Source organism: Drosophila bipectinata, chromosome XL (assembly GCF_030179905.1).
Source record: "Drosophila bipectinata strain 14024-0381.07 chromosome XL, DbipHiC1v2, whole genome shotgun sequence".
Lineage (NCBI taxonomy): Eukaryota > Metazoa > Arthropoda > Insecta > Diptera > Drosophilidae > Drosophila > Drosophila bipectinata.
In genome coordinates this window covers 4,970,148-4,997,284 of record NC_091734.1, presented here as the reverse complement: position 1 = coordinate 4,997,284, position 27,137 = coordinate 4,970,148, and the positions used below count along the sequence as shown (strand labels likewise).

Here is a 27,137-nt window from a genome sequence, read left to right as displayed (position 1 = left end):
ACAATTTCCACACGCATAGCACGCAAGACACAGGACAAGCCTTTGTTGCAGCCACATTTTGTGGCACTTACCTGTTCACTGCCCCGGTTGGCAGTACTTTTCTCTCGGTGTATGCACATATGTGTGTGGTTTTTGGAGGTCTATGAAAAGCGGCACTTGGTTGAGATGCTTTTGACCTTTTTATGTTTTTTTTTTTGGTTGGTATTTTTGGTATATTTTGTACAAGAAAATGCACTGTAAAGAAATGTGTATAAGAAACAGGCAACAAATCCTTATATATGGCCTTATTTTTGACCTTTTCTGTTTTTTATTGCTTTTTCAGTGAGAAATTTATTGAAAAAGCATGCTTTTTTGGTATTTTTTATATTTTTGAATATTTTTGGTATGTTTTTAGTATATATTTGGCATTTTTTCTGTTCATATTATAGAGATATACATGTATATATATATATAAAAAAAAAGCATCAAGTTTTTTCTGCTTTTTGGTTGCTTTTTTGGTCAGCAAATCATGGAAAAAGCATGCTTTTTTTTGTATTTTTATTAGGAAAATGCACTTTAATTAGTTATGTATAGAAAATAAGCCACTAGTTCTTGTTTCTAATCCTGTTTTGTTATTTTTTTTCAATTTTCTAGCTAGAAAGGCATTGAAAAAGCATGCTTTTTAATATATATTTAGTATATCTTTGGTATAATTTTGGTATTTTTATCAACAAAAGGCACTGTAATTACATATGTTTAGGAAACAAACCTCAACTTTGAATTTCTAGTTAGAAAAAGCATGCTTTTTGATATAAATTTTATATATTTGTATATATTTAGTATATATTTAGTATATATTTAGTATATATTTAGTATATATTTAGTATATATTTGGTATATACCTATAGGACAAGCAACAAGTTCTGAAATTTCTTGTTTCTTGTATATTTTTGTTACCATTTCTGCATTTGTTGTTGCTTTTCCAGTCAGCATTTCCAAAGCATTGAAAAAGCATGCTTTTTCGCAATGGCACGAGCAAAAAGCAAAAAGCAAAAAGCAAAAAAGCAAAGCAAAGACAGACCATGCCCCGGCATTCTAATTTATTTATGTTAATGCAATAAAAACACTCAATTCGCTGCACACTCGAAATGTTTTCCATGTTGCTTGTGCCCCATGCTGCACTTAGTTGGCAAGCGTTATCGCAGTACCAGCACCAGCACCACCACCAGCAGCAGCAGCAACGTTCCGAGCTAACCTTGTTATTGTTATTTAATTTCCCTTTTTTTTTTATAGACATATGTATATAGAAGTATATATATATATATATTCTACTGGTCATATTCCACGTTTTTTTCTGAGGTGTCTCCTTTTTTGTTGCAAGCTGTTGTTGTTGTTGCCATTTTATGTTGGCCGCATGATTTATGGCGTTGGCGGCAGTTTTTCTGCTTCTGCTTGCCAATTCTGTTTATTTTTCCTTTTTTTTTATTTTTGTATATTTCAAGTACGATGGGGCTTGTAAGAAAGATTTTTAAGTAAATTTTAGAAAAAATACTAAATATTTGTGAGTGTTTTATTTTTTTTGGTATTTTTTTAAATGGAAATCTTGATTATAATACATGGAATTAAAAAAAATGTATGTAATTAAAAAGAAGTATGTTTTTTAAAGTTAAATATTTTAAATAAAATTTTATAAAACTACTAGCATAGAATCTAGTATATCTAGAATTTAGTATAATAAATATTATACAATCTAGTTTATTAAGAACCGAGTATACTTGGCTAAGAATCAAGTATATATCTAGTATCATCTAGTATATATGTATATATGTACAGAAGCTAGTTTATATATGTAGAATTTAGTATATTATTCAAAAAATCTACTAAATACAGAATCTAGTATAAAAGCAACTGGTAGCTAAGATAGAATATAGTATAGATAGAATAGATAGATATAGTAAGGTTGATAGATATACATAATAGAATAGATAGAATATAGTAGATTATTGTGGTAGATGGAATATAGTATATTATGCATAAAATTTAGTATATAAAGAGAGGTAAATATATAGAGGTAAAAGTTTAAAGGAAAAAGGAATCTAGTATATTATTAATCTAGTGTATATTAGTATATCTAGTAGTTGTAATACTGCATTATCTAGTAGTAGTAGTATCTACTAGTGTGTAGTATATAAATAGAGGTGAAGGTATATTATAGAATATTATAATCTAGTATCTACAGAATGTAGTGTATAAAGATTCTAGTACATAACTTACAAAGTATATTGGTATATTATTAAAAATATATAATATTAGTTACTCATAGTTACAATCTAGTATTTAGTATTCAAGTATTATTAGTATATCTAGTATCTATTAGTTTAGTACTATTTAGTATATCTAGTATTTTTTTTTTTTAAATATATACTTATTTTGAAACCCCACCCACTGTTCCTATACAGTTGTGATATTATGACTGTTGTAATGTCTTGTTCATAGACTGCATGCCCACTCTGGGAGTTCATATTTAGCCTGTTTACTGTAGACTACAGCCTGTAGCCTGTCTACCGCCCCCGCAGCCACGCCTCTTTTTCGAGTGCGTCATTTGCATTTGTCATAAAAAAAAAAGGAAAGAAGGAAAAAAATTGTAAAAAAAATGGAAGAAATATAAAAGAAAAAGACAGAAGAGGAAAAAAAAGGTCGCGTGGCTTGTTAGACAAGGCTTTACTTTTGTCTGTCTGAGACCGGGCCGCCTTTGACCCCTGACCTGTCAGGCCCCCCCCCCCCCCCCCTTTGTTGTTTCCCTTTTAGTAGTAGTAGTAGTCTTTATTATTTGCCAACTGTGAACTGAGAAGTTTATAAACAGGTCTCTGAGCCTTTGGCACGCCTCTTTATCCTTCTAGGACTCTTTCCCCCAGTGTGGTGGCCATTTAATAAAGTCATTCTATTTGCATTTGAGCCTTTGTCTTGTTATTTATTTGCATTTTGCCAGCCAGCCAGCCAACCAGCCAGTCTCCTCTCAGTCTTCTGGCTGCAGATTGTTGCTGCCACAGCAAGATGGCGAAATAACACAAGACACAAGGCTTGGCAGGGACTATTTTAAATGCCATTTTAATTATATTTTGGGGAAAAACCCAAAGCCCCAAGCCAACAAAACCCCAAAAGCCAGCTGAGTTGTTGGTGGTTGGTTTTTGGGGGCAAGTTTTTCAATTAAAATTAAATAAAACGACATAAATCATGATGCACTGTTGTCACAGCCCTCAAGACCACACTGCGTATGAGCAATATGGCTTACTACTAAGCTATATAGCTAGTTTTTAGGACCAAGTTGTAATGCACTTTGTGTCAACGAGGGTCATTAATCAAGGAGTAAAGGAATCTCTTTCAATTAAATCAGTTTGAAGGCCAACGAACTGGGCTTATCATTCCAAGGTCTATAATAGATAAGATTCCATTTAAAGGTTTCTGGCCACAGCACTTTTATCAACTTCAATTGCAATTGTTTTTAATAATTCACTTTCACTTTCATCTCTTTTTTTTTGTTTTATTTTTGTGTGGCAGCTATGTGGGGCAGTGGCAACAAAAGGCAGTGTGGCTTTTCACAGAAACCTTGAACCATATATATACTATAGAGCGAGTGGCAGCAGGCCTGGGCCCAGAGGTGGCTCTTGCTGTTGCCCTTTTGCCAGGCCTCTCATATGAAAGAGCTCTTTCCAGTAGAATCACTCGAGACAGAATTCAAAAAAAAATATACAAATAAAATTAATGAGTCTGGAGGTGGAGGGTAGACCTCAAAAGTCTCTCTATCCTTCTGAGCCTCTTCAGAAGCCCTTGCTTTGTTTCTTTGATTTTTGATTTTATTTTAATTTTTTCGGCATATTTTTTCTTTTCAGAAACATCGAGAGAGTGAGGTCTTAGAAGAAGACTAGTCTAGGAAGACTGTGCAAGACTGTGGAAGACTGTGGCAGCCATCAGGTGAGTGTCTCTTTTCTAACTCTTTTGAAAGAAATCCTTGCCAGGATAACCCTTGTTATCCTTGTTGGTTTATTTCTGTTTATTATCCACTTGGTTGAGTGCCTAATTGCTGTTTTGAAAAGCATCTTTCAGTTTCAGGCAGTTTCTACCTTTTGAATATAGGTTTTTTTCTGGTCTACATGCTGGCCTGTTCTTATAAGCCTATTTATTATATTTTAACTTGCTCAATGTACCGTTCATAGTCCCTAGTCCTTAGACCCTGCCACTCTGCCCCCTCTGAGTCCTGCTTTCAGCAGCCAACAGCTTAACCCCCTTTTGTGTCTCCTGCCATAGCCATAGCCATGAAATGGCCAACGGGCATAGCTGCCACAACAACAAACAAGGAGAATTCTCGCATTAAATGTTTTTTTTTTTTTTTTGCTGACTGAGCTTTTGCCTTTTTGGGATTCGAATCTTGGATAGCCGGAGGAGCTGGGAGGAAACGGTCTAAGATTTTTTATCTTGACCGAAAGAAGGAGTCTGGCTATAGAACTAGGTATATCAGAAACTGAAACTGAAACGAAACTAAGCCAACATGCATCATCTAATTTATGGCCTAAACAAAATGGCCCACAAAACACACACACAAAACACACAGGTGTGTGTGGGGCAGCACGCTCTGCTTTCATTTCATTAATTATGCGCCCAAAAATCAACAAACAGGTGCCAGGTGCCAAAAACATTTAGTTTTCGAGCCACAAAAAAAAAAAAAAACACCACATAGCTTAAAGCATTTTTTGCTTTTAAATATTTCTTCCTTTTCTTAACTATTTGGTGGCTTTTTTTGAGTTTTAATTTATTATTAACTTTATTTTTGTGGATTTAGTTGGTTTATTAATTTGTTATTTATTATTTAGTTGAACGGAAATTGCTTAAACAGCTGCAGGGTGTTGTAAAGTAAATATTTCAAACTAAAATAACACTGGGCAGTAGAGCTTAAAGACATAAATAATATGTGCTTTAAATATTTATTTAATTGAAAGATTTAACTTAAAAAATTAGACATGTTTTAAATATTAAACATATTTGAAATATTTATTTCAAGGAAAATACCATTTTTTTGTGGTATATTGACTGTTTATAGAGAACCCTCTTCGAATCAGGGTTCTCTAAAAGGAGTTTTTAGTTTTGAGAACATCCTTGTTTCCCTGGTATATTCTATAGTATTTTAAAAATAGTATTTTCTATATAGTATCGGTACTATAGTGGAACTAGAACTATACAGTGTATAGTATAGTATCATATAGAACTATATTTCTAATTAATATCTGATATTAATTCTATACAGTCTCCAGGCAGATCCCAAAACTCCTTTTTTTTCTCAGAAAATCCCTTTTTTGTGGGTTGTTCTGTTAATGGTATAGAGTATTATACAGTATAGGAACTACAATATAGAAGTAGTATATCAATATAGTTCTATATATACTACAATATATAGAAGTGGAAGTAAATATTATATTATTCGTCTAAAAATTCATACTACTCTATGTAGAATTCTTAAAAAGAACAACAAAAAACAAGACAAAAGCAAGGCAGTAATTCTATAAAACACCCTTATCCTTTTTAGGAGTTTTCAAGAACACCCTCTTATGGTGTTCTATAAAGTATATATTTTCAAACTTTATAATTGAAACTATAGAACTAGAACTCTAGTATATTTCTAAAAATTCCTTTTCTAATCTCCAAAATCTATAAAAACTCCCTTTCTATTTTCCAGAACACCCTTTTTTCTTGTGGGCTGTTCTGGTTTTTGTATTCTCCTTTTCTATTTTTTTTTTGTTGGCCATGTGTGTGTGTTTGTGCAACGACCACAAAATCTGTTTATGCGCCTTCAGCCAACTTTAGTTGTTCCTGCCACTACCCTTGCCCACTCTCCTCCCAACCACCCACTCCCCACCACCCTACCACCCACTCTCTTTTTTTTTGTCCATTTTCCAGTTGGTTTTCCAACTCTGGCCTGCATTTGACTTTTATATGTGAACTAATTCATGAAAAATGCATGCTGCCTGGCTGCCTTGTTGCTTGGTTGCTCTTGTATTTTTTTTTTATGCTTTTTGCTTGCTTTTTTGTTGCTTTTTTTTTGTTGTTGTTGTTGCTTAGAGGCAGCCTGCAGCCTAAATGAAGAAAAACCGGCCACCATAAATCGTTGTCGTCATCGCTGCGCTCTGCACTCGGTTTCCAAACTGCGAATGGGGAATGTGAATGGCTCTAGCTCCCAGTTCCTAGCTCTACATAGCTCCCAGCTCTAACTCTTGCTGCTTCATTCGTGTGGCAAATAATTAAATTAAGATTTTTATAGCTTAATTGGATGTTTGTCGTTCAACCGAGTGACGAATGGCTTCCCCCCCTTACTCGTAACAATCGTAACAATGTCACTTCCACAATAAAAAAAACTTGGATGGCATGAAGTGAAAGGCATTATAGTATTGAGGGGGTGGTTGGTTGGTACTGTTTTGGGGTCTTAGTCTTTGATCTCGATTGGATGGACATTGACGGAGTGACTGACTGGCTACTGAAACAGAAACTGAATCGCAATCAGAATAAGAGCCATGCCAAGAGCCAAGTTCTAGGAAATGTCAGCTCTAAAGGCAAACGCTGACCTTTTCGAGATCAACTCCAATCGACAAGTTCCTTGGCATTTTTCAAACAAAAGGAATTGGACTTTTAATTGTCATTTCTTGGGGGTTTTTTAGTTAGAGACCTAGTTAGAGACCTAGTTAGAGACCTAGTTAGAGGCCTAGTTTAAACTTGAACTTTTAATCGCGAGAAGCTGCATAGATGCCCCAAACTCAAGCTTAGGATGGAGCTCTGACTCAAGCTCTGGCTTTCATTAACATGCAGTTGACTTTCCAGTCCCCAGTCTCCAGTCTCCAGTCTCCTATCCCTGCCTCGGCCTGCCACCATCAAAAGCATAAATTCCATATGCAAATTGAGGCAGGCAGTCGCTGGCCAGCCATCCACCAGGTGGTTACCTGGGCTACCACTCTACCTGGGCTTTGTGCCATGGCTCCTTTGCCTTTTTCAAAAGCTGCAACAAAAGGGACCGACCACCAAACACACACCAACAACACCAACACCAACAACTTACAGGCCGAGAAATAAGGAAACGAAACGAAGCCCCAGCCTAGCCAGAAAACCAAACTGAACCGAAACTGAAAATGAAAATGAAACTGAAACTCAAACTGAACAAAACGCAATGCGCCGTCATCAAACAGAGCTGGCAAATAAAAGGAGATGCACTGAGAGAAAAATAGGGGACTAGATGCAAGGGTAAACTATAAGAGGTCTAGAAGAAAGGGTTATAAAAATCTTTAAGAAACTATTCAGAATCAACTATGTACATAGTAATAATATAGGAAAATAGGTTCTATAACTCTTTCAAGACTCTTTTTAAAGGAAAATTATATATCTTCTATAAGAAAATGGTTTAAAACCTCTATAAAGTATTCTTTAGAAACAAAAATAGAGAAGGGTTAGGTAAGGTTAGGATAGGGAAATAGGGAAAATAGAATAGGGTTTTTTAGGAAAAATGTTATAAATTTTGTAAAGAATTCTTTCTTCTTCCTACTTCTATAAGAAAGGGTTCTTGAAAGCTCTTTAAAGATTTGCTACAAAAAACTCTATTAGTTTTAGAAAAAAGTGTTCTCAGAGCTCTAGAACTTTTAAAAATAAACCTAGAAGAGTTCTATAAGAAAAGGGTTCTATAAATTCTTTCAAGAATTATTAACAAATAAGCTTTATAGAAACAATTTCTATAAAAAAAAAAAAGATTAGGACCCTTAAAGAACCTTTTAAAGAATTTTTCCAGAGAAAAACGATATAAATTCTATATCGTTAGGGTTCTAGAACTCTTTCGAAAATGGTTAAAAAGATGCTCTCGCAAGATATGCGAGATAGGATCCTCAAACTCTAGAAGCACTGTAGAAAAAGCTAATCTATACCAATTCTTTAAAAAAAAAATATATAGAAAAGTTAAGAAAAGACTATATCAGTTCTATAAGAAAGGGTTCTAAAAATAATTTCCAAAGTTCTTGAAAAAAAATACTTTAAAATCTATAAAAAAAAAAGGTAAAAACTTAGTTATAGAACTCTATAACTCTATAACGCTGAATTTTTATTAAAAACTATATGAGTTCTATAAGAAAGGGTTCTAAAACTCTATATAGAACTCTTATATCTATAATACCCCTAAAATCTCTATAGAATTTTATAAAAACTCTCTAATAGTTAGATTCTTATTTATTATTATTTTTTAACCAAAAACCCCAAACTTTTCTGAGTGTATTTTTTGCATAGGCAATACATACCACACCTTCCCACCTCCCCCACATTTAGCCACCCAGCCTCCAAACATTGTAGAAACCGTTACGCCTCCCGGCCCCCCCAAAAAAAAAAAAAAGAACACGCCCCTTTTGGGGGGCAAGCTTGGCGCGACTGGCTCTTGTTTGTCGCCCGGCATTGTTGCCGTTTCCATTCCCATTCCCCATTCCTACTCCCCATTTCTATTGCCTTGGCCATGGGTGTAACTGCTATTGGGTGCACGATGGACGCTGCAAGTGGCAGCCATTTGCTGCCGTTTTTGTGGCACTTCTCACTTTCCGTTGTTTGCCTTTCGCTGCCGCAGCCGTAACTGTTTGCACTAGTACGGTTACGGGCCGTAGTCGTTGCTGTCCGGCCGTAGATAAAGCTCTTCAGGCTTCCGGGTCTGCAAAAAACTAGGAATACCCGGAGAGCTGGAAGTAACTGAAAGCCCGGACTTCTACTCACGTAATTGTGTCACGTCGGCTTATTATATTGAAATGTCGGATAATGGTGTTCCGCTCATCTGGCCATTATTTGCTTACGTCTTTTGTAATTCCACAAAATCCAGCAATTCGACAACCTATTGAATTTCTAATGATGCCTTGCCTTCCGATTTTTTTCCTTCAAGCAGCTTGGATTTTCCAGTTTTTAGTTTATTTTTTGGGGAGCTTACCTGTTTGGAATTCAAATAGTTTTTAGAGAGAAGGCTAGCCTCTAGGCTACAGCTGAGTAGTTTAGGTAATTTTTTAGGCTATTTAGAAACTATTATCAGTATTTTTTAGAAGCCTTCAAACTGTTTTAAGTATTTTTTTAGAAACCATTGGCACCTTTTGAAAAATGGCTCCTTTTTCCATAAAAACTCTCTGCTTAAAAAAAGTGTTTTTCGTCCTGCAAGACACTGAGAAAAAATGTAACCTTTTTCAACACATTTAAGTCAATATCTCGGACATTTCCCAACCAATTCAGGAACGAAATACCATTTATGAATCAGAAAACATATGCCCTTCAATCTGCATCATTAGTTAGAAAAAAAAAAAGAAAAAAAATTTCGTCTAATTTTTCACCAAAATTATGAGGCTACCCCTTAAAAAAATTGAAAAAATCGATAAAATTTTTTGTCGCCAGGTTTTGATTAAAAATGATTCTACTTGAAGTTCTAAGATCAGGAAGGTATACCATTTTGGAATCCGTAAAATATTAACCAAGTTATACACATTTTTCCATTTAAAAAAAACAAATTTTTGAAACATGTTTTTGAAATAATTTTAGCCTTAAAAAATTGGAATTTTTTTTTTTACTTTTTAGAGAATTTTTTAACTATTTCTCAGTCGATTCCAAAACCGAATACCATTCAGGAATCAGAGAACTTAAGGCCTTCGATCTGCATTAAAAGTTTGATAAAATTAGGCAAAAAAAATTTCTCCAAATTTTTGGCCAAAATTATGAGGGTACCCCTTAAAAAAATTGAAAAAAAAGTGTCAAATTTTAGATTGCCATATTTTGATTGAAAATGATTCTACTCGAAGTTCTAAGATCAGGAAGGTATACCATTTTGGAATCCGTCAAATATTAACAAAGTTATACACATTTTTTCATTTAAAAAAACCAAAATTTTGAAACATGTTTTTGAAATATTTTAGCCTTAAAAAATTGGAATTTTTTTTTGTACATTATAGACAATATTTTAACTATTTCTCAACTATTTCTAAAACCGAATACCATTTACGAACCAGAGAACTTAAGGCCTTCGATCTGCATTAAAAATTTGATAAAATTAGGCAACAAAAATTTCTTCAAATTTTTGGCCAAAATGATGAGGGTACCCCCTAAAAAAATTGAAAAAAATTTTTAAAATTTTTTGTTGCCAGGTTTTTATTGAAAATGATTCTACTCGGAGTTCTAAAAATGGGAAGGTATGACATTTTGGGATCTTTCAAATATTTCATTATATTTCAAACATTTTTTCATTTTAAAAATCCAAAATTTCGAAACATGTTTTTAAAATTTTTTAATCTTTAAAAATTGGATTTTTTTCCACTTTTTAGCAAATATTTCAATTATTTCTCAACCGATTCAAGAACAGAATACCATTTATGAAACAGGGAACTTTTTTTGTTAAATCTTCATCAAAAGTTAGAAAAAATAAAGCAAAAAAAATTTCGACTAATTTTTGGTCAAAATTATGAGGGTACCCCTTAAAAAAATTGAAAAAAATCGATAGAATTTTTTGTTGCCAGGTTTTTATTAAAAATGAATCTCCTCAAAATTCTAAGAATGGGAAGGTATAACATTTTGGGATCTTTTAAATATTGACCAAGTTATGCAAATTTTACTATTTTAAAAATGGTCCTATTTTGTATTTTTTGTTTTTTGAAAAAAATGAAAATTTTGAGACAGTGTTTTTTGAATATCTTAATTATTTGGAAACTGATTCGAAAACGGAATACCATTTATGAATCAGGGAACTTTTGGCCTTCAAACTGCATTAAAAGTTTGATAAATTGAAACAAAAAAAATTTCTCCAAAATTTTCGCCAAAATTGTGAGGGTACCCCTTGAAAAAATTGAAAAAATTTTTTAAAATTTGTTGTTGTCAGGTTTTTATTGAAAATGATTCTACTCGAAGTTCTAAGAATGGGAAGGTATAACATTTTGGGATCTTTCAAATATTAGCAAAGTTATGCACATTTTTTCATTTAAAAAATCAGAAAAACTGGATTCATTTTTTATATTTTTTGTTTTAACAAAAAATTAAAATTTTTAGACAGTTTTTAATGAATATCTTTAATATTTTGCAACTGATTTGAAAACGGAATAGCATTTACGAATCAGGGAACTTATAACCTTCGATTGGCATTAAAATTTTGAACAAATCTTGCAATAAAAATTTTGATGAATTTTCTTCAAAAAATAATGATGGTACCCCTTGAAAAAATTTCAAAAATCGAGTCAGATTTTAGGTTGTAAGATTTTGTTTAAAAATGATGCTGCTCGAAGTTCTAAGATCGGGAAAGTATAACATTTTGAAAACTGTTAAATATTGGTCAAGTTATGGGCCATAAAGTCATAATATATGGCTTAAAAATTGTTAGAGGGTTAAGGTTTTAAGGTTGAAGGTTTTCTAAATTATTAATAATTTTTATAATACTTTTAAGGTTTTAGGTTTTCTAAATTTTTAATAATTTTTATAATACTTTTAAGGGTTTTTAAAAAATTAAGAATAGTTTCAAGATTTTAAAACCCAGCTTTTTCAAACTATTCCCAGAGTTTCCCAAACTGTACTAGGATTTTGAAAACTCTTCCCAGTTTTTCTCAAACTGTAGATAGAACTTGAAACCGCCAACAGTGGCTCTTAAACTAGACAAAGTATGATTTAAACTATTCCTAGGCTCCAAAACTGTTGGTAATTCGAAAACTACGTGTTTTTTTTAATCATTTTAAACTCCCTCCCCCCCACCCCCTAAATGATTTATTTAAACTAGGCTCTATCTCTAACTATTACCTCTAAATATCGAGTTTGTTTGCGGAGAGGTGAGCGGGGGGGTGAGGGGAGGGGGTGTCCTCATATCGATCGCATGTCTCAGATGTCGCAGTTTGTTCTGGGAAATATTTTGCAATTTGCTCACGTAATTGTCTCACGTCAGTAGGCAGCGTTGCAGCTGCAAGGTGCATGGTGCAGCATCGTCTCACCCCCCCTTATCGGCTTAGCACCTTGCAACGGAATCTATTGACTTATTGCCGCCACATTAAGCGGGTCGTAGGATGCTGTGGCACCTTCCTGCCATTGCCACACTACCGCACTGGTAGATGTCTTGACAATTTCGGCAATGTGGCATGCCACATGCTGCATGCTGCAGGATTGGGAAAGGCATCAGCCATCAGCCATCAGGCATCAGTTCAGCAGCGCATCCTTGGCGCATTGCAATCAAAGTCAGCGAGACGAACTTGCCACTGACTTGCCTCATGCCTCATGCTGCATGCCCCTCCAGTTGCCATTCAAATGCCGTTGACAACTCACACACACACCTCCCCCCCCGAATCATTCTCCAGCATCCTGAAACCTGCATCCTGCAACCCTGCATCCTGCATCCCTGCATCCCTAGTTGGATCTGTATCTGTATCTGAATCGGAGTCTAGTCCCCATCTGACTGACTGACTGACTGTTTGTCGCTTGGGGAGCTGCCACAGACACTTGCAACGAGAGGGAGAGAGAGAGGGAGAGGCAGACGAGGGAGACAGACAGATAGACAGCCTAGCATTTGACTGCTTCCTTATGTTGTTAGACGAAACGTGACAAGAAAATCAAATACCTAAAAATCTTCAGCAGCTAGACGGGCACTGAGAGAAAAAACTATAAAGAAGATGGGTTTATTCAGGTTTATGTATGAAGAGTTATAGGTTAGGGGACTGGAAAATCATTGAGAAGGAGATTAAAAGATAGAATAGATAGTTTTCTAGATGGTATTTGGTAGAAATAGTATGGTATTTGTAGTTTAGTATCATTAAGAGTAAGATCTTTGGTTTTTTATTCTTTTAATACCAAAAGTATGAGGTTCGAAACTCTAATTTTAGAGAAAGCCTATAGAATTTATAGTATCTAGTCTAGTATCTACATAGATTCTAGAAGGAATCTGCACTATATAGTGTCTATAGTGTCTATAAGGTTTGAAACTCATTCAAGAGGAGATAAATAGACCGACTAGATAGTCTAGTATAACCTACTATGGTGGTATATAGTATGGTATATAGGTATTATATATGGTATATAACCTTTGGTGCTTACTATGGTGGTATATATATATTATAGTACCTATAGGTTGATACCTACATCTCTAGATGTCTCTAGATTCAAAATTCCTGAGATTTAAGATTTAAAAACAAAAATTGTTATTTAATTAATAATTTTAATTAAAGAAAACAAATTTTAAGAAGGTAATTTTAAAAGAAAAATACAGATATGATAGTCTATCATGCTGGTCCAGAAAGAAAGTATAGACAGTATAGACTCTACTATAGTATAGTATAATATATAATATCTTGTTAGGGTTGTTAGTTTATATAGTTTACAAGGTTTGAGGTTCAAAACTTAAATTTTAATATTTTTTTAAGAGTTTTTTTTTTGTATAAAGACAGTTTAAGGAAGAAAGATAAACTTGATAGTATTACTTTAGTATTTTTTTATTATTTAGTATAGTATTTACTAGTAGTATAATATTTAGTAGGAACAGTATAGTCTTCATAGAATAGTATAGTGTTCATATAATACCACCCATAGAATCTATAAGAATCTCTATGAGAATGAGTTCCTAAGCATTATATTGTACTACCAATAATAGTATGATGTTTGTAATTCAAGGTTAAAGATAAAACTATTAACTAATACTGTTAAAGTTAATAGGAACAGATACTACTAGAACAGTATCTATAGTATCTGAAGGAATAAGATCCTTACCAACAATCCTTAACAAATCTTATAAGATAAACATCTTTTAAGATAAATAGATAGACTAGACTTGGTAGAAAGATACATAGATCTTCACATCCTAGACTCTCCAAGACCCCTAGCAACCAAAAACCCTCATGTGCCACCCTTTTTCTCTCAGTGTCATTACACACAAGTAAAGCAATGCAAGGAAAACTACAAAACTGCTAAACTCCAACCGTAACTAGCTAGAGGAGATGTCTTCGACGACGACTACGACTACGACTACGATGGTGGCGTGTCTCGAAGATGCAATGTTTCGGACACACAGCACACTGTGTGATTTCAGTGGCATGCAACTACCACTAGTGGCAGAGAGTCAACGACAACTAATGCTAAGCATTCCGTGTCGCATTTATATAGACAACGTGCGGCCAAAGTTGTGGCCGTCTTTGTTGGCTTTTTGCTTTTCTTTTCTTTTTGTGGCATCTGGTTAAACGTTGATGTTGATTTGCTCCTCGGCTCCTCTCCGAAATTGTTTCTCAATTGCGTTTACGGGCTTAGACATACCTACTAGATACATAGATACAATACTATACTATATATAGTTAATAGGTTAGCACAACAACGAATACGAAGATGCAACTGCCAGATGCAGATACAGATAGCACGAGTTTGGGTTTGGGTCAAGGAATTGTCGTGACAACACGGGGCTTTATCTCAGCTATATATAGTATCTATGTATATAGTATAGGTACTATTATTATAAGATGACGTTAATGAATTGCGCAACTTATCAGGCCTGAGTCAGTGTATCTATCTATCTGCAGATAGCTCTGCATCTGTATCTGTATCTTTCCGAAATAATAAGCTTCTTAAAATCCAACAGTCGGCAAGTCGTCAATCATTTTTAGTAGCTACTAAATGGGGATATACTAATACTAAGAGGATAACACTTAGTCTTGACTCTTTAAAAATTAAATACATTAACTCGAGATGATTATTATTTAATTTAAAAAAAATAAAGTAATTTTTTAAGTGCCTTTTAGACTCTCTCAGAGGCCGCCCTTTTTGAATTCCTGTTGGCGTTGCAGTTCCTGCCAATTTCATGTCTCTTTTTTTTTTACAACTTGCCGCATTGTTTTCCCTTAATTGTTTTTAAATATTAAATCACCCAACGACCAGGCCTTTATTTATGAGATACATTTTGGCGCAAAAATAATCCAAATAATCCACTGCCCCTGCCCCCGACCCTGCCCCTTGACTTGTTAATTGAAATTAAATGTTCATTTTCGACAAAACATTTTTAAATGGTAATTGAAACACGTGGCCAAAAATATAATTTTATTTTTTGGGAAAATTTTGCTAATGAAATAGAGGATTTTCCGGGGGGTAGGGGGGGTTTAAATGATATTATATATTTTTTGTAATTCAATTTTCACAGGCAGTTGGGAGAAAAATGTAATTTTGATAAAATTAACTTTTTTTTTTTTTGGCGACATATTGGGAAATCATTTTGCTATCAATCGCAAGAGGGGGGGGGGGGGGGGTACCGATCCCAAGAAGGCCAACAGAAGTTGCCGCACACGTACGCAAATAAAAGGATGTGAGTCGAATTAAAATCGTTGCCACAAGCAGTAGCAGTATCTGAAGCAAGGCAGCAGCAGGCTGTCAGGCTAAAGATACAGATACAGATATGGAAACAGATACAGATACAGATACGGATACCCAAGGAGTGAGATACATACGGCACTTGACGCAAAAAATACTTAAGTTCATTTGCGCCACTTTGTGTTCTGCAGCCTGCATTTTAAATAGATTCTTAACAGTATCTTTGTATCTCTGTATCTTTGTATCTTTAAAGAACAGATCTTTTCGTTGCTCTACTCCACTTTCTATGCAAATCGAGGAAAGTCTCTCAAAAGACTTGTAGTCTAATGACTCATCAATAGATACTCTATAGGCTTCTATAAATAGTAATGCTAATGTCTAAAGAATATTTCAAACTCCGTAAATCAATCAGCAGGCAAAACAATATATCCAAACAAGTTATTATCAGACAGGTGCTGCGGCATCACATCATATCTATAGATACTTTTTTTTTTTTTTTTTGCGCTACTCCCAAGGTCATAGCTACTCCAGGAGTATCTAATACCGATGACCTCACTTACTGACCCCAACCCTACCTGTGTACCACACAAGCTTTTTATGACGCCAGTTGGAAGATGGGAGATTCTCTAATGAGCTTCGTTGGAGCTCTTTGGTTTTTATGGCCTCTTCAAGATAGAAACAGAGATGAGAAGTAATTGGGATTTTTTGTTAAATACTTTTTAGGGAGTTTTTTTTTAGAAGATGTAGGAAGATATATGTAGGAAATGAGATATGATCTTTGGATAGATCTTAGAGAGTATATATTTTAGGGAAAAGCTTGGTTTAAAGATTGGCCATATTTTTAAAAGATTTTTAGATAGTTTTTGTAGAGCATATGTTTATTGGAGAATATATATCAGATATAGCCATGACTAAGTAGTTTTACTATACTTATGTATATACTGTGCTAGATATAGTACTAGGGATACTAGAGATTATACTATACTATACTAGATTAGACAAGAGGATCAAAACTACATCTTCATTTCATCTCTTAATTTTTTTTATTTTTTTTAAAGATTTTTTAAAGTTATTATTGAGAATATGTATTATATTGTTTATATATTATGTACATATATACATGTATGTATGTATGTATGTATGTATATATATCAGATATGCATATATATTATCAGGAAAAAAAATATATTTTTAACTTATCGACTTGAGGTTCGAAACTACATCTTTATTGCATCTTTTTTTGAGATTTTTTTCGCATTTTTTTTTTTTAAAGATTTTTGATAGTTTCTATAAAAATTAGGTATATATATTATCAGAAAAAAGCCATATCTAACCTACTTATCGTCTTGAGGTTCTAAACTACAGCTAGATCTCAACTTTTAAATGTTTTTTCTATTTTTTGTTTTTAAATATTTTTTTTTGTCAATTTTTTTTAATTTTTACATGTTTTTCGGAACTTTATTTATTTTTTAAATATTTCACAAAGCTCTAGCTCATATATCACTAATTATAGAAAGAGGCGGAACCCTCAAAACTACTAGAAAGTCATGTCTAACCTACTCAACAATTAAACTTTAGTTACTAAAGTTTCGAAACTCCATACATCAACATCTTCATCTTTATTTCATTTATTTTTTATTTTTTCCCTTTATTTTTTATGTTTTTTTTTACAACTCCAATACTATATATCTTTATGAACTTTATTGACTCTTCAAATCTTCCGCCAGAGGTGTAGCTCATTTATTACCGATTCTTATGGCCCCTAATAGAATAGTATCTGAGTATCTGAGTATCTCATCTAATCGTTTATTTAGAAGATACATTAGTTTAATTCGCCATCTAACAGTAATCTTAAGCATTAGCGCTAATGTTTTTAAACCGAAATCTTCCTAAATGGCTTCCAGGGGATACATTTCCGTTTGTTCTTCCATCACAGCATCACTCCGGATCATTGAACCAAAAGATCAATGTACGGATATATCTGGTTTATCTCTTAAGGGGGGGAGGGGGATTTTGGTTTCTCTTTTGGATTCTATGACGGGTTAGAATTGTAAAAGTCATCGAGGCTCATTGACCCATTTTGGTAGCCGAATAGTTAAAGGCATCATTAAAATTTCTATCTGTATCCGAGAGAGTGCTAGCTGTCTTGCTGTCTTGCTGGCTTTAAGCGAGTTTTGTTGGCTTTTTATTCCCGGTCTGGGTGCGACATACATTCCGGGGCATTTAGGTTCGAAAGATCGAACCTGTTTTGCTTAGCAAATTACCGACCAACAAGCTTCTGGCTTCTATTATATTCTACAGTTCTACAATTCTACAGTTGGGGTTCTGTATTCTCTCAAGTAATCGCATAAGCATGACGCGTATATTTAATGGCAAATTGACCCAAATCGTTTTTCGTGGATATGTGAAAGCCCCGCAGCGAACTCTACCTCTGTCTCTGTCTCTTTAAATGATAAATGATGGATGCCCCCCCTTATGACCATATCTCGAAAGAGGGCCTTGAACCTTTGGATATATAAAGAATCTTTTTCTGACACTGCTTTTCGCTCTAGTTGAGAATTTCAGATTAGATTTTTACCTTGCCAACTTGCCACCTTGCCACCTCTCTTTTGGCAGCTTGTTGAAAGCTTGTTGCAACATATTTTTCGACTGCCTTTTGTATATCTCGTCTCTGGTGTTTTTGCGGCGCATGCAAATGAAATGGAAAACATTTGACTAAAAACTTGCACTACTTGCTGATGTTGCTGCTGCATGTTGCTGCTGCATGTTGCACTTGCCCCACCACACCACCCCAAAACCACAACACTGAAGCACTCTTCACGCCATCCATAAAACGCTTAAACCCTGACATTTATGATGAGTTTCCTCCTGGCTTATGGATGGCTGTGTTGAATCGAAATATGTGTCTCTCTGTCTCTCTGTATTTAATAAAACGAGAAATGGTATGGCAGGACCTGCCCCCTCCTCCAGTCCCTAATCCTGGTTGCAATGTCATAAATATTAGAAGGCCCTGCCTAGACAGCCAGTGCCGGACAAATGCTGGACGTTGAAGGGAATGATGTTCCTCGTTTGTCTCTCGCACGCACTGCCACAAAGATACAAAGATACAAAGATACAAAGCGGCAGATACACAAACAGATTGTCGCCTGCAGTGTTTGCCATAAAAGGATACAAGGATAGCAAGGAGTGTGTGTGTGTGAGATGGTGTGGTGTGGTGTGGTCTGCCTCTGCCTGTGGTGTGATGGAAGGGAGGACAACGCAAATATATTGAGACTTGCCCAGTGGCTACAGTGGGTTAGGTTCAAGGATAACTATAAGGATATTTATCAAAAAAGGACCATCTTAAGGACCTAAATATAATTCTCTATCTCTCTATCTTTTTTTTATAGCGCTGTTTTATTAAAAACTTCGGATTATCCATCCAAAAAGGACACCCAGGACACCCATCCTAGCAATACATAGCAGCTATAGCCATGGCCCACTCAAAAGTGATACTCAAGATCCTGTTCTCGCTGTGCGTCTGGTCCTTTGTGATCATCGGGCTGTTTAAGATGCATGGCACTAATCTGGTGCCGCAGGAGTACCAGCAAGTGCCGTTAAACGGACGCATCCTACTGCAAAAGGATATGCGTTTCGCAGAAACCACATCCACGACCACAGATCACTTTGATCCCAGTGAGATTCTGGTGGATAATAGAACCGGTATGTAAAGGATACTTATTTTTCTTCTCAAATATATTATCCTTTATATGATCCTTTAGCCATGGACGATGATCAGCTGGTCCGGGATGTTGAATCAAGGATACCATCGCTGCCCATTGCCTATTGGAGCAAAAATAAGAACTTTTTGCAACAAAAGTCCTCCACCTGCGCCAAATATCCGTCCATATTCGAGCTGGAGTTCAACAACATCTACTGGCAGACGTTGCGCACCTCGAACGGCACCTTCCAGCTGTTTGGCGCCTACTACGATATACGGCGTACCTCGCTGCTGGGGCCCACTGTACGCATCCTGGGCATGATCGATCGGATCGAGCCCAAGGTCAAGACCTACTGCCAGTTCTGGTTCGACGGCCAGAAGGAGCCGTTCATCGTCAAGACGTTCGAGTACAAGTACATCTGGTACAACAAGTGGGGCAACTACAAGCAGGGCATCTACCAGCCATACCTGATCGCCTGCCAGATCCCCAAACCGTTCCACGGCGTCGTCCCCAGCTCGGTGTCCATGGTGGAGAAGGAGTGCGACACTGCCACCAATAATCTAAGGGTCATCTACAACCGGCCGCCGGATGACCAGAAAAAGGGTTTTGCCGTTTGTGTCAAAGGCTTGGACTTCCTGTACGATGATCTCAGTGTGCGGCTGATCGAGTGGATCGAGATGCTGAATATCCTGGGGGCCGACAAGATCTACTTCTACAACCTGCAGGTGAGAACCTCCTCCTCCTCTTTCAAGAACCTCCATAAATATTAAGTCTTTAAAAGGTAGATTTTTTTTAATTTTTATTTGAATCTTTCTCTTAAAAATTACAATATTAGAAGCTTTAATTAATATCCTTTTGAGGTTAAGTTCCAATCCTTTGATTCCTGCAATGAAACAGAAACATAAATATTAGTATTAAATATTAATATTATTTTTATTCCCCCTTGCCCCCCAGGTACATCCCAACATCACCAAGGTACTTAACCACTACGAGCAAGAGGGCAAGGTCCAGGTGATACCACTGACCCTGCCCGGCGGGCAACCGAATGTGCCCGGTTTCCAGCACCTGTACCTCACCAAAAAGACGAACCACAAGCGACAGAACGAGGTGATCCCCTACAACGACTGCCTCTACAAGAATCTCTACCTGTACGACTACATAGCCCTCCTGGACATCGACGAGGTGATCATGCCCAAGGGCGGAGCCGTGCTCTGGTCCGAGCTAATGGACAAGGTCAAGCCGGAATCGCTGAAAATCAAGCCGGACGGCTTCCATAGCTACAACTTCCGGAATGTGTACTTCCTGGATGACCAGCAGCACGAGCACGGGTGGCACAAGGATATCCCCAAGTACATGCATATGCTGCAGCACGTCCATCGGGCCAAGAACTATACCAAGCCGAACCAGTATGTGAAGTGCTTCCACGATCCGGAGAGGGTGCTGACCCTCCACAACCACTTCCCGCTCTCCTGCCTGGGCGGAGTGTGCAAATCCTATCCGGTGGACACGCAGGACGCCCAGCTGCAGCACTATCGGGCGGATTGCGTCAAAACGCTGAAGAAGAGCTGCGAGGAATACCGCGAGAACTCCGTGGAGGACAAGACCATTTGGAAGTACAAGGACGAGCTCATCCGGCGCACAATCAAGGCCCTGGACACGCTCGGCTTTTTCCGCCGCCAGGGCCTCAACTCCGGCTCTTCAGGATCCGGGGGTAGCAGCGGACTGGGCAGCGGTGCCACAACGCACTCAACGGAGCGGTGATTCATGCTACTGGGGGGAGGGGGAGGTAGCTGGTCCTGGCCCTGGCAGCTCGTGGAGGCGTCCGGCGGAAGTTTAGGAAATGAAGAGTTCTTTGTGTAAGCCTCTTGTGTGATCTTGTGTGTCTGTCTTCCCCATTCCGGCGGTGCTGCCCCCGCCCTGAACTGTGCCCAGGCCGTACAGTCCTGTAGGCAGTAGTGCCCTAGCCGTACAGAGTAGCCTGTACTGTCTACGCAGATACGGTCACACTTTAAAATTAGGTAAAAAAAAATTAGTGTGACCAGGTTTGTATAAGAAAAAGGTGTGACCGTATTTTAGTGCCAGACAAAAAACATTTTCAAAATACGGTCACACTTTTTTGTCATGAAAACCTGGTCACACTAATTTCGGATTTATAAAAACACGGTCACACTAAAATACGGTCTCACTAATTAGTGTGACCAGGTTAACATAACAAAAAAGTATGACCGTATTCTAGTTTTTTTTATAGATAAAATTAGTGTGACCAGGTTTGCATAACAAAAAAGTATGACCGTATTCTAGTGTGACAGTATTTTTATAGAAAAAAATTAGTGTGACCAGGTTTGCATAACAAAAAAGTATGACCGTATTTTAGTGTGACCATATTTTAGTGTGACCGTATTTTAGTGTGACCATATTTTAGTGTGACCGTATTTTAGTGTGACCATATTTTAGTGTGACCGTATTTTAGTGTGACCATATTTTAGCGCCAGAAAAAACATTTTCGCAATACGGTCACACTTTTTTGTTATGTAGACCTGGTCACACTAATTTCGAATCTATAAAAATACGGTCACACTAAAAAATACGGTCACACTTTTTTGTTATGCAAACCTGGTCACACTAATTTTTCATCTTAAAAAACGGGCACACTTTTTTGTTATAGAAACCTGGTCACACTAATTTTTATCTAAAAAAAAACCGGGAACATTTCAAATACGGTCATACTTTTTTGTTATGCAAACCTGGTCACACTAATTTTCATCTATAAAATACGGGCAACCTAAATATACGGTCACACTTTTTTGTTATGCAAACCTGGTCACACTAATTTTTATCTTAAAAAAAACGGGAACATTTCAAATACGGTCATACTTTTTGTAATGAAAACCTGGTCACACTAATTTTTAACCTAATTTTAAAGTGTGACGGTATCACAGCGTAGGCCATACTGCGTCAGTACGGTACTCCCTTTGCCGTATAGCGTAGGCCGTGCAGCGTAGGACGTACTGCCCTGGCCGTAAAGCTAGGAGTACGCCGTATAGCGTCCCCTTACCGTCCTCTGGTCCTTGCTGTTCAAAAGGAAACGCTCAGCTCTTAGTTTTAGTTTTTACACAAACCGACTCGTTTTTTATAGATACATATATGAGAGATCAGATGGCTCTGTTCCGGATTCCACTTCTGGGATTAATTAAGTTGATTAATTAATCGTTAATTAATTAGTTGTTGGGTGAATAAAATAAATACCCTTTTCCATTGTTCCTTTTCATAAAAAATAAAGACAAATTTCAGTAATAGGCAGGTATAAGGTCCACTTTCTATGTCTAATGGTCTGTAAGATGAACCTATGACCTATGTATGACATTTGACCTATGAACTTCCTCCTTTCTTTTCAAGGAACAGAGCTGATTTCACTGGAGGAGCATGGCTAGTGTATAGAAGTGAATATAGTTAGGTAGATGTGGTTGGAGTTAAGAATATTATTGAAATTGTGCCTTCAAACTTGGATTGTTGAGTCCTTCCTTCCTTCCCTCCCTCCCACACACACTCTCACACACTCACACACACACACACAACAAGACACAAGGATACACAGAGAGTAACAAGAGGAGAACCGTGGGGTATACTTGAGTTTAAAAAAATCTTGTTTAATTTTTTTAATGTAAATCCAGAAACGAGCGAAATTTATTGGAAAATAATCATAGGGTTAGTAGTGAAGGAAACCTAAACTAAGTTCAAGACTGATGATGTTTATTAAGAGTTACACAAAAAAAAACACAAAAAAAAAAAAACAAAAATTGAGAAGAATTTCAAGCAAGATTTTTGTTTTTTCAGAATCGAAAAGAAACGATATTATTGTTGTTGTATAGACAAGTCGGGGAAGAACCCCGTAAAAAAAAAAAAAATAATGAAAAAAACTAAAAAATATCACTAAATTGTAAGCAGACGATTAAAGTTCTGAGTTGTAAACTGTAAATAGGAAGAATTGTTGAGAAGTACGAGGCCCCCCCAACCTAAAGCTAACTAAATGAATAAACACATATATATAGTATATATGCGGATAGGGCCGATCTGAATCGGAAAAACTAAAAGAATATAAGAGAAGCTGTTCAACCCAATTCAATTTTTTTTTTGTTTCATAAAAATAAGAGAAAAAAAAAATACAAACACACTATATACATTATGTTCTTAACTTGTACATAAACACACAAAGACATACACATAAACCACACATACACAAAAAAAAACACACACACACACACATATAAAAAAATTCCTTATGTATTGTATTTTATTTTATATATATATATATATTCGAACTATTATTATTTTAAAACTTACCTTTTAGTTTAAGTATTTCTTTGAAGTTAGCAGCTTAGTCAAATTGAAGGTCGGTGGTGTACAGTTTTGGGCATTTAATCGTCCATTAAGTGAACTATTCTGTAGTTGTACACACACACCCAAACAAACACACACACACACAAACACAAATACATATAGAAATACATATATATATACATCAACATCAACAGTTACAGATACAAGATACTTGAATGTACTAATGTTAGTTGGTAGCTAGTAAGAAGAAGAAAACCCTGTGTGAAGGAAAACCCAATTTTCTTTCCTCATTTTTTTTTTCGTAGCTAATAAATATTAAAAAGAACAAAAAATAAAAGATATGAGAACAAAGTGATTGAAAAATAAAATAAAAAAAAAAAACAACCAACAAATCTTGATTATTTGAGATAAGGCACCTTTACCTTTAAGAGGAAGGGCTTTCCAGTTGAATGGTTGGTTATCCTGGAGGGGTATGGGTGCCAAGACGTGCGGCACAAAACTTCCAGGAATGTAAACAACAAAGCATTTAGAGCCGAATCCACTCCAAGGCTACCCCGAAGAGGAGAGAGAGCCACTGCACACAAAACTTTGTGCCCGAGGAGCTCCAGAACCAGGACCAGGACCAGGAACAGGAGCAGGACCAGGGAGATGAAACAAAAGGATACGATGGAGGGTAGGGTAGGTACCAGAGAAGTAAGGAAATTTGTATAAACGCAACTTAAGTGAGCATTAAACACGCTCCACTGAAGGACCAAGACTCACAGGACTCGACAGGACCTTAACGTTGGCGTTGGTGTCTAAGTTGGTTAATAAACATTACCAACGCCACCAGAAACCATTTACGTGAACTATTAAAATTCCGCAGCATTTAAGTTCTCTGGAGCTCTGGAGTTTATCCTTATGCTGTGGGTAGAGTATCCTATATCCTTGCCTTGGTCTTATTTCATGATTATGTTTATTTATATGGCACACACGAGCCTGACAAGAAGGACTTTATAGAGGGTAATAAGGATGAAATGATGGGCCCAGAAAAAGGGTTATCCAGTTGATTGAAAATTCATAGCTTTTCTTCATCCAGTCACTCTATATATACTGACTTGTATAATAATAAGAAGGGATAAATGCAAATGCAGCCAACTAATTAAAATACCCCCCCCCCCCCAACGAGCTCTCTATTCCAAAAAAAAAAAAAAATCCTGAATATGAAATGCATTCATAATGCATGCGCATAAATCCATCCATAAAGAGCCGCGGCTTAAAAATTAAAATCAGCAATTAAATCCAGGTGGAGAGTGTCCACCAGGTGATGAAAAATACAAAAAAAATACAGAGAGTGGAGTGGTGGAGTGGAGGCTTGAATTTCATATTCATGGGCATTGGTTTCATTTCAGCTTCGATTTCAGGTTATTTGTGGCGGAATATAGAGGACATGGCCAGAAGGTGGGCTACCTGTTACCAGTTACACTGAGAATTCCATTCTATAAATCGAAATACAAGTTTTCTAAACTTTTCAGCTGGATATTTGAGTATTTTTTTTCAGTGTAGTAGCTGCTGGTGGCATTGCAATCTCAATTTGAATTTGAATGCAGATGGCGTTTGATTTTTGGCCAGCCTAATTATGTGCGTCTCTCTCTGGCGCGCTGATTATCCTGCCAGGAGGAGGAGGGACCAAGTCCACCCCACCCCCACCCCCTTGGAGGTGTGTGTGTGTGCCTGCGTGCAAGATTGGCAAACCAACCAGGAAATGCTAATTACATGTAAGTGTACACAGCATATGAGTGTGTTTGCCGTGCCACACCCGCCACCAACCATCAACCTATGTGGCGCCTTAACCCCATTTTGGCAACAGGACTCCCCACTCTGGCCCCAGCTCATGCAATATTATTGCTTGCAATCTAATTAACCGCACAGCGAGAGACCAGTCCAGTTGCAAACTCCGTGGGGGGGGGGGGGGAGGGTCACTATATGTATATACCTACACTTTATACACCTGGCCAATATTTGCGCCAACTGGTCCTATCAAAATGGCCACATACTTGCACACCTTGCAGGACTATAACCACCTACCACCCACCACCCACCACCCACACAATGCAAATTATACGCTTAATTGAGAACGGAATTCAACGCTAATTCAATTCGCTTTCACTGCCACAGCTTCCGGTGGTCAGGACACGGCAGGACCTTTGCTTGTCGGGGGATGGTCAACGGATTCCTGACTTTTGGCAGCTCTAAGCATGCCGCAAAATGATGGTCATGTTTAATCGAAATAGGTTTCTTATCCTTTAAACTAGTCCTTCAAACTAGTCCTTAAAGTTTCCGCGAATTTTGTTAAAAAATAAAGTCGAGGGGTAGGGTTGCCTGATCTGTCGCTGACACAGTTCCTTTATCCTTGTTCCTTTCTCGGCTTTTGGCCATTTACCATTTCCGGCTGCCCTCCTCCTCGCAGATCCTGCCATTTCCCGCTCACCCTGTCGATTAGTCAATTATAGACAAATGGCCTGGGAATTGGGAGAGTTGGGGAGGAGCGCGGGGAGAGCGCGGCACAATGTAAACAAGCCATCAATAGCAGCGAACTGAGCCCGGGGAGGCCACAGCCACAGCCCGTTGTAGCTGCGAATCCCGGCAAGCGGCCTGGTTGAGATAAAAGAATTATGCATAGGAAACAGCAGGAGAGAGCAGGAGGGAGCAGGAGGAGGGGTGGGATCCTTGCACAGTGCCTTATACAACTTTCCAAACACAAAAGGCGAGAACCGGACCCGGGGGCCAGTCCGGCATGGCATGGCATGGCACGAGGAACTGGAGCTGCTAGAAAGGAAACCACAAACCACACAGAGAAATTGAAAAAGAACTGCACGGAAAACACAACCAAAGAGAAAGAGGTCCTGCCAAATGCCAATGAGGAGAAAAAAGGATACAGAGAGGCCAGCGGTAAGTAAACAGAAAGAAATATACTTTCTTGTTTAAATATTGAAGTATTTTTTATCGAATATAGGTTATGGTTTAAGGATCTAGGGGTTTTTGTGAAAAAAGGACTTGCAAAGGACATGTTTAGACTTGCATAGACTTGCAAGAACATGAACAGAACAGAGATAAGAGAACTTAACTCTTATATTGATAATAATCAAGATTGTACATCAAATATAGGTTATAGTTGAAGGGTCTGTGATTTTTTATGAAGAAAAGGACTCGCACAGACAGGTTTAGACTCGCAAGAAATTGCAGAAACATACAAAAAATGGTAAAACCAACATATTACTTTTAAATTTTAATTATTTAAACTCTAAAAATAGATTTTTTATATATTCAGGCTAAAGTTTTGAGTCCTTTTGTGTTTTAGTGAAAAAAAGGACATGCCCAAACATGAAAATACAAGCCTTGGCATATAAAAACCTGCACAGACTGGCACAAAATAGAGAGACCATTTATAAATGTGAATATTTATACAATACAACCCTTAATAACAATTAAAAATCAAAACAGCCTATATTTTAAAGTTTCTTAAAACTTTTTGTAAAGAAAAGGACCCCCAATTTTCTCCCAGTGCATTAAAGCAATGAAAAAATAAAGAAACACGAAAGGGGAACAACACTTCCGAGGCACCTGCAGACGGAAAAGATATGCCAAGGCAACTAAAAGGGGAATCCCCACGGAGAATAGCGGTTAGGATAGTAGTTCCGAGGGCAGGAGAAGCCCAGGCAGGGGGACAGCACAGGCAGGACATTCTACTGCCTCTGCTGGAAAAGCCAAACACAAAACGGAAATCGAAAAGAA

The 27,137-nt window shown here is 36.8% G+C and overlaps 1 protein-coding gene and 1 long non-coding RNA gene across 3 annotated transcripts in view; one reads left to right on the top strand and one right to left on the bottom strand.

Annotated features, from left to right (window-relative positions):
- LOC108130260 (uncharacterized) overlaps positions 1–23,747 on the top strand; it is a 63,895-nt gene extending 40,148 nt beyond the window's left edge. The window contains exons 4-7 of one of the 2 annotated variants that reach the window (XM_070277473.1): positions 3,870–3,951; positions 18,714–19,026; positions 19,086–19,750; positions 19,980–23,747. In XM_070277473.1, the coding sequence (XP_070133574.1) occupies positions 18,798–19,026; positions 19,086–19,750; positions 19,980–20,786 (1,701 nt within the window). In that variant the 5' untranslated portion in view covers positions 3,870–3,951; positions 18,714–18,797 and the 3' untranslated portion in view covers positions 20,787–23,747. The remainder of the gene's footprint in view (positions 1–3,869; positions 3,952–18,713; positions 19,027–19,085; positions 19,751–19,979) is intronic. The other variant, XM_043209867.2, reaches the window with a different exon arrangement.
- Positions 19,841–27,137, bottom strand: part of LOC138925887 (uncharacterized) — a 32,380-nt gene continuing 25,083 nt past the window's right edge. Inside the window, exon 3 of the long non-coding RNA XR_011442115.1 lies at positions 19,841–19,908. This is a non-coding gene — a long non-coding RNA (uncharacterized lncRNA). The remainder of the gene's footprint in view (positions 19,909–27,137) is intronic.